General features: G+C 42.8%; 1 protein-coding gene across 6 annotated transcripts in view; it reads left to right on the forward strand.

The window, feature by feature from the left end:
- EVI5L (ecotropic viral integration site 5 like) overlaps positions 1–15,029 on the forward strand; it is a 47,549-nt gene that overhangs the window by 18,479 nt on the left and 14,041 nt on the right. For 2 of the 6 annotated variants that reach the window (XM_083430748.1, XM_083430751.1), the window contains exons 5-12: positions 1,678–1,752; positions 3,194–3,319; positions 3,594–3,737; positions 5,391–5,480; positions 8,420–8,517; positions 11,584–11,644; positions 12,253–12,306; positions 13,329–13,361. In XM_083430748.1, the coding sequence (XP_083286874.1) occupies positions 1,678–1,752; positions 3,194–3,319; positions 3,594–3,737; positions 5,391–5,480; positions 8,420–8,517; positions 11,584–11,644; positions 12,253–12,306; positions 13,329–13,361 (681 nt within the window). The remainder of the gene's footprint in view (positions 1–1,677; positions 1,753–3,193; positions 3,320–3,593; positions 3,738–5,390; positions 5,481–8,419; positions 8,518–11,583; positions 11,645–12,252; positions 12,307–13,328; positions 13,362–15,029) is intronic. The other 4 variants (XM_083430752.1, XM_083430749.1, XM_083430750.1 and 1 more) reach the window with 2 other exon arrangements.

Below are 15,029 nucleotides of genomic sequence, written 5' to 3' on the forward strand. Positions count from 1 at the left end.
AAAATGTGTGGTATCTATGCACTACTTTCATCTGCTCTGTAAAATCTTGGTACCATAATACATGCTAATTTCTCTGCCCCTTAAATTACATGGGCCTTGTCACATGGATCCCTGAATCCCTGGATGCAGCTTTATATTAGGCTACTTGAATTATTATTCTTTTTATATCTAGAAATTCTCCTGAGACAGCCTTGATACGAACTGATGCTCCTTCAACTCTCAGTATCATGAAATATACCAGCCATGGATAGTTTCTAAAGGAGTTGCTTGACTTCCACAGTGGGGAATGGGGTGTTTATTGCTTTGCAGACCTTTCTAATGTCATTTTTTGTAGCAAATAATTTTATGGCTTGTGGCTGACATCAATCTGCTGAACAGCCGTAGGCTCTGCCTGGCAGAAAACACACTGTGATATCCAATTGTTTGTGTCCAGACTTTGGGAAATTAAAACTTAAATACAATTTTAAAATTTCAGCTACATAATAAAGCCATAAATAAAAGTGTGGTGGTAAAGAGAACCAACCTCTAGCAGGATATGCATTGTGGGAAGCAGGAATTAAGAAAGCCAGTTGACAAAGCCACACACACCACAGATCTTAGAACCCAGACCTTTGCAAATTACAGAAAACTTAGGAAGAGCTGTCACTGTGCCAGACATGGGAGAGAAGTCCCTTGCCCTCCACTGAGTCCTCTACACATGCAGAGAACTTGAGGATGTCTGTCTTGCTTCATGCCATACATTGGAGAAGGAAATAGGCAGTCCCTCTTTTTCTCCTGTTCCCATTTTTTGATGTGTGGTGTGAAGTGACTCATCTGTTACTTTAGAAGTGACTCATCTATTGGTACGGGAGCCACTGATGACCACACATAATTGACTGCCAGAGGCAAAATTTTGTTGACTTCTCAGGGGGAATATAAGATGTAGCTATTCCTGAGATGGAGGTGTCTCTGCATGTTGCTCTTTGATGTAACTACACTGTGCCATTGGGATAGCTTAGCTATGCGTTCCTCCTTCCCAGTTGGCTTTGTAGTTGACACAAGGATTGAAGCTGAACTACAGTCTGGAAAGACAAATGCTTAATCTGCTGTATAAAGAGGAAGAGTTGGACAGATGCTGAAGCTAAGCCAATTCAATAAATTCCCAACTTCCCAGAAAGAAATGCAGAGGATACATCCTGAGTACTTTAGAAGAAGGGAAATTCCCAGCCAGGAGCTTCAGCTAATCTTTTTTTTTTAAAAAAAGTGTTCTGTGTGTTGTGGGGAACAAAGCACTGTTCTTAAGTACTTAAAGGTATACACCTCTTCATTTAGTTCATTTTTTCAAAACAACAGCAATTACTTGAATTTTAATTGTATTAAGGTCCTCATTTTAATCTTCATTTGTAGCATGATTGCAGAAACATTTGTAGAAATATTTTCTGTCATTCTCCTTGTGTGTATTAAGCAGTGACTTGAATGACATGGTCTGGATCCTTCCCAGTTCCCCTCCCTTTCCCACTGCTGATACTTGAAACTTCCCAGCATTAAGAAAATTCTGTGTGCGGTTGAACAAGTTGTGTCAAAACTCTGCCTCGTAGTTGTGTATTTTAGTTGTGCTTCAAATCCCTTTGGGCATTTGGTGGTTGTATTTTGTGCTAATCTGGACCAGCTGTTGCTTAAGGTTTGCTTTTCTTTCAGGCTTACTCTCTAGTAGACCGTGAGGTTGGGTACTGCCAAGGCAGTGCATTCATCGTTGGACTGCTCCTGATGCAGGTTTGTGCAACATGGGAGTAGATATCTGGCCTGAACCTAAGTGTTCATCTTTACTTGGGAGCTTATGGAACAGTTCAGTACCTTGCGAAATATTAAAACAGGTTATAAATCTAGTTGCTTGCCCCTTAGCATTGGTCAGTGCCAAACACAAATTTTAACTGGGTCTGACTATATTATTAAAGTAGCTCCTTTAGTAGAAGGAAACATTATCTTATATGACCCTACTTTATTAAAGCTTTTGATATTTCCAAATGGTTTCCCCCACATTTCCCCCCATCCTTGGATCCCCAAATTTTGTTGAGCTACAGCTCCTATCATCCATGGCCATTGGCCATGCTGTCTGTGGAAGATGGGGCTTGTAATCCAACAGCATCTGGGAGCCAGGGTTGGGAAAGACTGAGCTAGAAGCAGGCCTAAAAAATCTTCAGGCACCTATATTAATGCTAGTGCCTAGGAATTTTGAAATCCATTGTAGGGTAAGTCCTACAAATGTGTGTTTTTTTTCTGGCCCAGGCTGGAGGAATGTAATCTAGAATAAACACAATGAATGAATATATTTTTCAGTTACATTCACTGTTGGGCCTGTGTTTGGACTAGGAGCTGGGCTTTCAAGGCATCTTTTTGATATCCCGCCGTCACTCCTTTGTACTAATGTCGTCAATACAAGAGTGGAAGCCTATTCATCAACTTTAGTAATGAAAAACCATATAGAATTTCAAGTGCTTCAAAACAAAACAAGTTGCCATTACTTTAAACAGTGATGGGGAGAGTGTTATGCATATGTCAGTATAAAATGGGGATATCTGATTTAGAAGAAGCATCACTGAAAAATCCATTTTTGAGAACACATCATTTTACTGCTGCAAATGAAAACTAATACTAGTTTAGGCACTAAAAGTATCTATTATAACACAACAAGAACACCAGTATCCTGCTGAGAAGCCCTAATGCAGTGTACCAAAGAAGAACAATTCTGCAGTGTGTTCCCATATCAAGTTAATTGAAGTCATTCATACTGAATGCACTTAAGATTTGTGTTACTTGCACAAAAATTGACTCTGTGAATACAGTAGATAGAATGTTTTTCTTCAATACTTTTGTGGCAACGTGGCGGTTACCTGTTGAACATACGAAGTTGCCCTAAACAGATAATGGATCCGTCTAATGCAGTATTGTCTACGTTGATTTGCAAGAGCATTCCAAAGGCCAGCATCTTGCCCACTTCTGCTCCCTAGGCCCCATTTAACTGGAGGTGCAAGGGATTGAAACTGACATCTTGTGCAAGATGTCAGTTTCTGCTATTGGTATCACCTCTCCCTGTTGCATTCTTTATTTTGAAAAGGGGGTGGGATCTGTGGTGATACCAGTCTTGTGTGATACCAGTCTTTTGGTACAGAATCACTTTGAAGAAGCTTATGCAAGCATCTTGTCTCATTTCTAGATGCCTGAAGAAGAGGCGTTCTGTGTGTTTGTACGTCTGATGCAAGAGTACAGATTACGGGAGTTGTTTAAACCCACTATGGCTGAGCTAGGGCTCTGCATCTACCAGTTTGAGTACTTGCTTCAGGTAAAAAAGGCTGCATTTGTTGTGAATAAAGAAGCTTCTAAGTGTACAAGTTGTTAGACTGTGAATTACTTCCCTCCTGTCTCCTTAAAGTCCTGTAGCAGTCTCAAGTACATCAGCTTTATTATTTTAGGGCAATAAAGTTAAGGATACTAATTACTATTATATGTGTCCCTGCCTTTGAGAATCCAGTGTCCTGACTCTGGGAATCCGACTGTGATGCTCAAGACTTGCTGTTATTCCTCTTGATTAAGAGCTGTGTTCTGTGTCTCTTCAGGAGCAGCTGCCTGAACTGAATATCCACTTCCGTTCTCAAAGCTTCCTTACCTCTATGTATGCATCATCCTGGTTTCTTACCCTCTTCCTTACCACCTTTCCTCTGCCTGTGGCCACTCGAGTATTTGACATCTTCATGTACGAGGTAAAGCATTCGATATAAAAATGTGAAGGGGGGGGGGGACCCAGGGCTACAGGAAGAGCAGCAATGAGAGCATGGCCTGTTTCATGTGACGTATCACAACAAGTCTGCATATATTGAGGAAGAATTAATGGCTGATTTTTAAAATAACATTGCTCCAGGCTGCTGTATGCTATGAAATGTGGATTGTGTGAAGACATAGTGTAAGACTCTAAATGTTTTAGGAAAAAACCTGGATCAAAGAGTGGTATTCAACTAAATCCTTGCCAGAGTGCAATAGCTTCTGCTTGCGCAATGGGACTCCCCCCCCCCCCGTGTGTGTGCCCTGTGCTGTCCCTAAATCTCTCGAGGGGGGGACCCTCAGAATAAACTTAGGGAACACGTGTGGGGAAGCGGGGGGGGGGGTTCCTGTTGTGGAAATGGGAGCCATTCCATCCATACAAGGATTTATCGTATTGGCCTGAATATAAGGCCCACTTGTTTTCAAATTCCAACTATGGAAAGTTAAAGTGCGGCTTAAATTCGCGACCTTACAAAAATTGGCTTTTACGATATTGCTGCTGAAACAGACATATGGTAAAATTGAACGGGTGTGAGTACCTGCGGAATTTTAAGGGAACAGCTTATATTTGGGTATTCTCTCCCCCCCCCTTTGAATTTTAAAGGTGTGGCTTTTATTCGGGTGTGGCTTATATTCGGGTCAATACAGTACTTAGTGTTATGTTGAATGCAACCAGAAATAAACATGTTACTTTCAGCATTCTCATCTGAACCGCCCTGAGACCTCTGGGTATAAGTTGAAATAATAATAATAATAATAATAATAATGATGATGATGATGTACACTGCGTCCATCTCTCCTACGCCACTAGTCCAGGTCTGTGTAAGAAAGTGTCTGAATGATATTCTGTTTAAAAGTGACACCGCTTCCATAAAAAAGGTGTTGTAGCCAAACACCAGCTCTTCAAAATATTGCAGGTTACAGAACATCCCTTTAAACAAAGTGTCTTCAAATGCTGTAAAAAGAGCCCTGTAGGATCAGACCAAAGGCCTTATCTGCTCCATCCTGTTTCCTGCAGTGGCCAGTCAGATACCTAATGGAAAGTTCACAACGGGGAGGAAATGGGAAACAAACCCTCCCCCTCTGCTGTTCCCTAGCAACAGGTATACAGAGGCCTACTGCCTGTGATCCTTGAGGTAGTATATAGCCAAAATTATTAGCAGCCATTAATAGCCTTAACCTCCATGAATTTGTCTAATCCCCCTTTAAAGACATCAAAGTATTATCTCAGCTCCATTTGTCACAGAATTCTGTAATTGTGTTCATTTATACTTGTGCAAATGTGCTAGCATCCATATGCCCGCTGCTGCTTAAGCAAATTGTTAAGTTGTGTTCAATTCAGAGCTCTCTCAGCCTAACTTGGCAACGGATGAGCCAACACATTCTCTGGATGGTGTGCTCAAGCGGATTGATGATTTTATTGGGGGTTGGAAACTAGAGATATTTTTTTTCTGTTGGATATCTTCTAATCCCATATGCATTTCCACTTCATAGGAAATGTGGCTTATTCCTCAATTACTCCAAAGTCTTACTCGGAACCATGGGAAACTCCATTTTGGGGTGGAGCCCATCTAACTTCTGCTGACTTCTTACAGGGATTGGAAATAGTCTTCCGTGTGGGGATGGCTCTTCTGCAATTCAACCAGGCTGAACTGATGCAACTGGACATGGAGGGGATGTCACAGGTCAGCTCTACGGTGAACTGTAGGACTAGAGGTAGACTTGCTAGTTTCTGTCTCTCATTCGGATACCCGTATGGGGGAGAAAGACATGAAGGGGAAATGGAAGTGGGGGGCTGGTTGAGAACTGACACATCTTTGGAACATCCATTTCAGCCTGACTGTGCCTGCGGGCAATGCCTCACGGCCCAAATTCTGGCAGCTCCCTATTCTTCTGCAGTTTGATTTATGTAATGAGCCAGTCAACTTGTTTCCACTATCAGCTGTTGGGATCTAGAAGCTGCTTGCAGGGGCATACAGTCTGCTCAAGGCCTGACCAGAGTCTCAATGCCCACTTGCATTCCAGGGGGCAGCTTTGAATGCTTCTCAGTTTTGTGGTACTATATAAGCATTCCAAATGGGATGCTGTCTGAGTAACATGTCTGTAATAATAGAATCATAGAGTGGTAGAAGAACAATAATAGAATCATAGAGTGGTAGAAGAACAATAACAGAACCAGAGTGTGGTAGGGTTTGAAGGGATCCGTAGGGTCCTCTAGTGCAACCCCCTGTAGGAATCTCAACTAAAGCACCCATGGCGGATGACCATCCAACCTCTGCTTAAAAACCTCCAATGAAGGAGAATCCACCACCTTCTGAGGGAGTCCATTTCACTGTTGAACAGCTCTTGCTGTCAGAAGGTTCTTCCTGATGTTTAGTTGGAATGTCCTTTCTTGTAATATTATAGCCCTTTTAAGAAACTGGTGTATGTTGGCGTTTGGAATCTACCAAGTGAGGAAGAGAAGTATCACAAGAAAATACCTTGGGCTGCAATCCTAACCCCACTTAATTGGCAGCAAGTGTCCTTGAACTCAGTAGGCAATAATTCTGAGGAGACATGGTTGGGATTTCGCTGTTACTAAGTGCAGCTCAGTTGGGACCTTTTGTTGCTTTTTTGCAGTTGCTAATACCATTAGTGCTGAAATATTGAGGTGAGAGGGAGAGTATACGTTCTTACTCTGGCCATTCAAATATCTATACAGTGGTGCCCCGCAAGACGAATGCCTCGCAAGACGGAAAACCCGCTAGACGAAAGGGTTTTCCGTTTTTCAATGCGCTTCGCAGGACAAATTTCTCTATAGGCTTGCTTCGCAAGACGAAAATGTCTTGCGATTCTTGAGGGGTTTTTTCGCTCCCCACCCCCTTTTTCTAAGGCGCTAAGCTGTTAATAGCCTTTTAGCAGCTAATCCGCTAATCCCTTAAGCCTTTAATAGCCGCTAATAGCCACTAAACCGCTAATAACGCTAATCCGCTAAGCCGCTAATAGGGTTGCTTCGCAAGACGAAAAAACCGCTAGACAAAGAGACTCGCGGAACGGATTCTTTTCGTCTTGCGAGGCACCACTTATTGCTCCTGCTTTTCCTAAAGTAATTCTAAAAGGAAGGTAAGGAAACCAAACTTTAGAAGTTGCTTTGAGTATTCCTGGTTTTGAGACTTAAGAGGGCAGAGACTAGAACTGCCACAGGTGGAGAAAGACAATGTCCCACTGTGATAGGTATTGGAAGTCACATGCAGGATTAGCTAGCACTAGGAAGGGTGGGCTTGCATTTGGGGTAAGTACTATCCACCCAACTGTGTGGCAAATTGCAAGGTTGAACTTACAAAGTTCCCTTTAGGGCTAAAGACATAATGCCAGGGGGGAAAAATGCTGAAGGTACAGAAACAAAAATGGCAGTAAAAATCAATCTAAATTGTGTTGACTCACAACTTTGAAGTGTCAAATCTTCTGAAAGCTGATCCTGGTTGTTCACCCTTGCAGAAGGAGCTTGCGAGCAATTTCAGCTGACGGGTTGCATAAAAACGTTTTAAGTATATCGCCAGGACCGATCCCATTTGTAATATTTTCACTGTGAGATTTGTGTTAAACACATTCTTCTCCTGAAATGAATCTAGTCTGTCTATACCAGATTTAATCTCCACTGCAGGTTAACCCAGTTTTCCCATAACATGGAATACATCTTATTCAAGGCCTTTATACTATGCTCTTTAGCTGGAAAATCACCCAGAGTGGCTTACAAATCAGTAAAAACAGCATAGTCCCTGCCTTCAGGCTTACAGTCTCACAAGTGGGGGGGGGGGAGGGATAGGGAGTGAAAGCAGAAATATTGGTCACCAAATGATTAATGTTACAAGTTTCTCATAGTGATCAGCTTGGATGGGAACAGGCTGCTCACAGTTTAAAAAGCAGGCCTTGGCAGATCCTTAAAAATAGCCCAGCGACCCAGCCTTCCTAGAAGTTGGCCATAGAGAATGGGGCCTAGCTGGAATCTGCCAGCTTCTTGTCATTCCTGGTCTAATCGGGGCCAGTTGATAATACGGCACACATGCACACCAGAGAAGGTAGTTCTGACACTTCTCACAAGGAAGTTGGCACTGGGGGCCTCTGTGAGGGCAGAGAAGGGCCCCACCCCAGCTGGTGACAGCAGCAGTGATTGAAGGTGGCAGTTCCTTGCTATCTGTTCATTGCTGCTTCAACACTGTTTTAGGAGGTCATGTCAAACACTTACGAGCTATCTTATAGCAAAGGATGGAGCCTATAGGCAGCCTGTTTTGAGGCCTGCCCTGTGTGTTTGGTGTGTTGCACATGTGCCTCGAGGTGGGGAAGAGTTAACGTTTTTAAAGTGCTTTTAATGCACTAAAACAAATGTGGTCAGGAGTGCTCCCCCCCCCCCCCCACTTCCATTCCAGACCGTAATGCTAGATTGTGTGATTCTCAAGAGGTAAAATTCAAGTGAGCAGCACTTAGAAGTGTTATATGACAAGAAGCATTCCAGAGACTGGCCACTCCCTCTGTCTTAGCTTTCTGGGAAGGAGTAGATACAATTAAGCTGGACGTTAGAAGCAGGTTTGCTGACCAGGGAATGCATCCTAAGCGCATTCTGACTTCAGTGTTGCCTTTTTCACAGTATTTCCAGAAGGTGATTCCTCATCAGTTTGAAAACTGTCCTGATAAGCTGATCTTTAAGGCTTACCAGGTCAAATACAACCCTAAGAAAATGAAGCGGTAAGTATTACTTTATCATATATCTCATAAGTGTCTTTTGTCGCTTTCTTTGGAAAGCTGTGTAGGTTGATGTGGGAAGTCTCCTGAACAGCTACAGTGGTACCTTGGGTTACATACGCTTCAGGTTACAGACTCTGCTAACCCAGAAATATTACCTCGGGTTAAGAATTTTGCTTCAGGATGAGAACAGAAATTGTGCTCCGGTGGCACGGCAGCAGTGGGAGGCCCCATTAGCTAAAGTGGTGCTTCAGGTTAAGAACAGTTTCAGGTTAAGAACGGACCTCCGGAATGAATTACGTACTTAACCCAAGGTACCACTGAATATCGAAGGAATTTCTCTTGGAGGAATTTTTATTGCCAGAAACAGGGTTTTCTGTTATGATTGATGGCACATAAAAGGGGCCTTTTCACCAGATAGTGTTTGTGAGAAGTGGTCATGGACTGTTGCTGAAACTTGGACACAGTAGCACCTAATTTTGTTGACTGTAGACACGAAACACCTTTTCTTATGGGTGTTTGTCTCCCTCAGCTCACAAGACCTGAGGTGATACCCTGCTGTGCCCACACATTAGCAGAACAGACTTCAACCTGCCCAATGGGACTTCCCTTTCCTCTTCTCCCCTCTACAGCCCTCTGCACACCCACCAAATATGCTTTGGAGGGCTGGAAGACCCCCTGGAGCAGGATTTGGGACATTCAGGAGGCTGCAGGGCGGAGGAGCAGAAGGAGGAATCCACTCACATCATCATGTTGGATGTTGCCCCTTCTGTCCAGAATTAACTCAATCTTATGTGTGCTTATTGCTTTCCTTGTGCGCTTCATGGATTTTAACAATCCCTTTACAATCACACATTAACATAATTAAAGTGCAAGTTAAGCAAATTGACCCAGTCAAAAATAAACTCCCATTCCTACCCTATGTATTGGCTGTATAATCGGCAGAGTCTTTAAACATTAATGGGAAGGGAGAGAGAACTTGGAACCATTGTTTGTAACAAAAGTTCAAACAGGGAGACTAAATCTGATTGGAAACTTTTCCTATGCCATGCTTCTAAAATATGGTGCTCTCACTAATTGCTAAGATACCAAGTTCTAACCGGCAGTAAGTGTATGTGGAATTTGCAGTGAAAATACTAATGGTTATCCACCAAGAAACCTCTCTGTGGCTTGTCCTTTTCGATGGGTTTGATCATCCTACTTTAAGCTTACAAAGCCTACTTTAAGCCACAAAAAACACATGATTTAAAGGACATCCATGGTAAACAAGGTGGTGGTGCTGTGGTCTAAACCACTGAGCCTCTTGGGCTTGCCGATCAGAAGGACAGCAGTTCGAATCCCCGTGACAAGGTGAGCTCCTGTTGCTCGGTCCCAACTCCTGCCAACCTAGCAGTTCGAAAGCATGCTCAAAAGTGCAAGTAGATAAATAGGTACTGCTCCGGCAGGAAGGTAAACGGCGTTTCCGTGCACTGCTCTGGTTTCAGTGTTCCGTTGCGCGGCAGAAGTGGCTTAGTCATGCTGGCCACATGACCCGGATAAACTGTCTGTGGCAAAACGACGGCTCCCTCAGCCTGTAAAGTGAGATGAGCGCCAGAACCCCAGAGTTGTCTTAACTGGACTTAACTGTCAGGGGTCCTTTACGTTTACCTTTTACCATGGTAAATATTACATTGGGGAAACTCCACTCCTAGTCAAAACGAAGCAAGCAAAAAACAACCCTGAAGGGTAAGGTTAGTGTTTGAATTAGTACAACATCAAAAAGCACCCAATACTAAAACTTAACTTTCTCTGTGTTTTTTCGTTCGCTCAATTTCAGATAAATTTCAGGGGTTAGAAAGAGCATGGTGTGGCTTTTTGTGGAACTAGCTAATTGTGTACCTTACATCCTAAATATAAAATCTGTTTAAAGATAGGAGATCCTGGCTGCAATTTAACATATTTGTAAACTGGGGTCCCATCTATTTTATTTATTTTTATCTAACAAAAATTCTATATTGTTTGATTGTAATAAAAACCCTGAGGTTTTTACAAGAAATATTAAAATCACTAAGAGTTCAAAACAATGAAACATTTTAAATATTGTTAAAATGAATAACAAGAAGATTAAAACATATCATGTGTATCTAGATAGGCTTTCGCCGAAACAAAAATGCTTTAGCAAGTGCAAAAAAAGAGAGAGAGAGAGAGTCCAGTGAAGGTGCCTGCGTAATTATCAGTAGGCAGGTGGGAACAAAGTGTTGGTGCTGTTACACTAAAAGATCTCACAAGCATTATGTGACACCTGTAACAGTGCCAGTTCCACAGGTTAAAGCACTTGAGTGGGCACATAAGGGATAAGGCAATTCGGCCTCTGTACAGAGTAGCATGAGAGTGAGTGTAAAATAACATGTAGGAGACTAGAAACACAGCCAGCTTTAGGGTCAATATGTTAACTGCTAGCAGATGCAGCTGAATCATATATTACCATTTCTTATTGACTTAATTGGAAGTTTAAAAGTCTCCTGATCGTGCGACAAATACTGCAGGCAGCCTTGTGTCACTTAGTAATCATGAAGTGTGACCCGGGAGACTTTGGAGTTGTGTTTGTCCAGCATGGATGGTTAGCTATTCCAGTCCTTGGCTTCTCTAGCAGCCAGATTGGGTGCAACTGTAGCAAATCTGATTTTTGCATAGAAAACAGGGGTTGGGATCTGGTTTAAGGAGCAGAAAAGGGCATCCTGGTGAAGGCAGCTTAACCTCACAGGCTGCTCACCTTCCTACAGTCCATTGCCCAGACTTTTGTACCAGAAATGAGCCTAGCTTGGAGAAAATAGACAAGGCAGGCAGTGCCAGTTAATTAACTGGCAGGCATGGGAAAGATTAAACTCCTATTACCCATAAGCCAATAGCCATAACCCATGTTCCTTAAATTCTAACCCAAATAGACTTCTTTCAATGTGATGGGGGCAGATCAGGCGTTAAATGCACAGATGTGCTGCTATCATATCAGGCTTGCCTCTCAGAGCATCTCCAGAGCGCTGGCGTTCTGTAGGGAGAATCAGGGTGAACTGTATTTTGCCTGTGTTGCAGACTAGAGAAGGAATACACTGCAATCAAAAACAGAGAGATGGAAGAGCAGATTGAAATCAAGGTAAGCTGCCTCCTTACCTCCCTCCCCTGTACATTCCTGCACTTGTCTTGCACATATGGCGACATATAGAACAAAAACATGGGCGTTCCCCATGCTTCCTTTCCCAAAAAAGCAAGTCAACTTACTCTTTGTTCTTCCAGTGCAAGGCCTCAAGACACTGTTATCCTAAGGGCGTGCAATGTTGTCTAATGGTCAGATCACATAGATGGTTTTGCTGTTTCATAGCAGTGCCTTGTACCCTTGGTATATTGGTCCTTCTGTCTGCTGCAGGGCTTGCATTCTTTCTACTGTGTCCTCTGCTGTTATAGAAACTCTTGCACTTGAGGCAAAAGTTCCAAGTGCTCACGTACCTTGGCTCCTTTTGTGTCATTCAGTGTACCTTAGTTCTTTTAAAAGCATTCCTTCTATACTGAACTTTAAGATCTGTCTCTCTCTCTCTCACTCTCTCTGGTGTAATGCTTGCTTCCTGGTTATTCAATCAGCTGGTTGTGCAGATGGCTCTAGCTCGGTGTTCAGGATTTCAGCATAATTTCTGCATGCTGGCCATCGCTTAACAAAAGCTGATTCTGACAGATTAGAATGCATGTTGACTTTGATCTCGCTTGCAGAGGCTCCGTTCTGAGAACCGTCTTCTGAAACAGCGAATTGAGACCCTGGAGAAGGTGAGGAGAGTACCCAGCCGCATGAAAATTCACTTCCTCCGCTTCCAGGCTAGTTTGGCCACCAAAAACGAGGCCTTACACAACCGACTGTCCCGGTTGACTGTGGACACTACTCAGGGCGCTAGCCATTAGTCTCTGCTGCGTACCTTCACAGAGACTGCTGGGGGTGTTTTTATTTCGGGAGGGTAGGGAGTAATATATGTCCGAAGCAGTGTTACTCAGCTCTCTCACAACCTTTGCTGGTAATGAAGAAGCGGCAAAACCTTGGTGATCTGCTACCTGCACTCTTTAAGATGGAAAACGTAAACTGCAGGAGCTGCAGACACATGATTATATTGTCAGCCCAAAAAACTTCAGCTTGGATGATAACTTAAAACAGAAGCAACTCATATTATATTCTAGACAGTCCAAGTCTGCTATTGGGACTTCACTGTGCGGCAATAGAACCTTTCATTGTTTTTCAGCTATGCTGTGCCATATACCTCAGATGACCTTATTTTGTGCTAAATATTAAAGTTTTACATGAAAAATATAGAAGTTATCTGGCCCCGTTTTGATGTACTGTTAACAGAGATCTTGGAGACTTGCCCAGAGCCAGCAACTCCAGGGAGTCTGGCTAATTGGAGACTGGGCAACACACATGTTTGACTCCTAAAATAAGATCTCTTCCATCGACCTAATGGGCAATAAAATTACAGGCCGCTGCAGCATTTGCAGGATTGAAGCGAAGTTAATGCAAGACAAGATTTTCTTGAGGGAACCCATATCTGTTTGCCTTCCCCTGTGGACAGGCACAAAGCACATGCGTAAAATGTGCCTTGCTTTCTCCATAAAGGGAAGTGTCACGCTGCAGATTGGACACTGTTCTGGAATGGAAGTTCTCTACTTGGGCTCTGTTGGGTTCTTTATCTTTTTTCTTCTGTGCTTCTAGCTATAGAGTGCGTGTGTGACCTTGCTTTTGTATCTTTTTCTTTCCTTCATCTTTCCTTCCTTGTCTGGAACTCCCTCTTCTGAGTCTGTAGGAGAGTGCTGCTTTGGCAGATAGATTGATCCAGGTATGGTACAACCTTTTTTTAATTTCTAATTCTCCTCTTGGTGTAACATTGCATTCCAGGACAGAAAAACCACTTGCAGCCTTATCTTTGTGTTTGGGTTTACTTGGCACTTCCACCCAGAAGAGTTCAGACTAACAATTCTGTATTGGTTCTTGAATCACCCATAACATTCTTTAAAGGGGGACTCTTAAGTTGCATCCATTAGATCATGTGATATTAATGATGCTACAATCCTTCCTGTTTTATGCAGCTAAGGATGTGAGCTCTGAAGCCGTAGCTTTCTACATCACTCTTTGCTGATTGGCTTTTAGCTAGAACGATGCTGACTTAAACTGGGTCTTAGCAGATCTATTATTATTATTATTATTATTATTATTATTATTATTATTATTATATTTTAGCAGAAACAAAATTAACAATGCTCTGGCTGACTTACCTGGTTTTAGGATACAGTGCTGTAGAGACTTTAAAAATGTAGCCCTCAACTACTTGTTGTGGGAGGGTGAGGGAAGTGAAGTGTCAGAGGAAGAACCATGACACTACAACACCTCTCTTGTGTGAAAATCACTGCACAGAAAAACATTTTCTGCAGTATCCTTGATATCTCATTTCTTACATAGATATCACGTCCATATGGGAAACAGTGTGCAGACTACTTTATTTATGGAGATACTGCTTCCATAGGAAATTACATGTCTTCAGTGTGAATGCCCATCATTCTTTATTCTGCAAAGTCCTAGAAGAAATAAGGGTTTATTAAAGCTGCAGGGGGTTCCATTGGAAGCTTTCTGAATGGGCTGTAGATGTGGATATTGGAAGTTTCTCCATGGTTATCTTTTTAATATGTGGATGAATTTTCTTCCAAGACACCAATATATAAACTATAGCTACAAGGGGGAGCAGGGGCTAAAATCATTAAAACTGCTCTTAGCTAAACATCTGCTTCTGAGCTTTGTGTGGAAATGCATGGGAATAAAACCTTCAGGATTCTGAAAAATGAGGTTCTTAATAACAGTCTTCACCAACACCTCCAGATATTTTGGATTAAATTTCCATTAGCCCCAGCCAGTGTAACTAGAGTTGATGGCCATAATAGACCAAAACATCTGGAGTGCACCTTGTTGGCAAAGCGGTTATAGCAAATTAGTTCCAACTAGTGTTTAACGTGGACGTGGGTGGCACTGTGGGTTAAACCACAGAGCCTAGGACTTGCTGATCAGAAGGTCGGCGGTTCGAATCCCCGTGACAGGGTGAGCTCCCGTTGCTCGGTCCCTGCTCCTGCCAACCTAGCAGTTCGAAAGCACGTCAAAGTGCAAGTAGATAAATAGGTACCGCTCCGGTGGGAAGGTAAACGGCATTTCTGTGCACTGCTCTGGTTAGCCATAAGCAGCTTAGTCATGCTGGCCACATGACCTGGAAGCTGTACGCCAGCTCCCTTGGCCAATAAAGCGAGATGAGCGCCACAACCCCAGAGTCGGCCACGACTGGACCTAATGGTCAGGGGTCCCTTTACCTTTACCTTTAGTGTTTAACGTTGGGCTACTTTTGAACAAAATACTTTTGCTAATTAAGTAAGAGTTGTATACTACTCTGTTTAGAATTGTAAGGTAGATTATGTGGATGACTTAACATCACCTTGACTTGCTTATACTACAGGACTCCTCTTGT

Source organism: Podarcis tiliguerta (assembly GCF_965153285.1).
Source record: "Podarcis tiliguerta genome assembly, chromosome: 2".
Taxonomy (NCBI): Eukaryota; Metazoa; Chordata; class Lepidosauria; order Squamata; family Lacertidae; genus Podarcis; species Podarcis tiliguerta.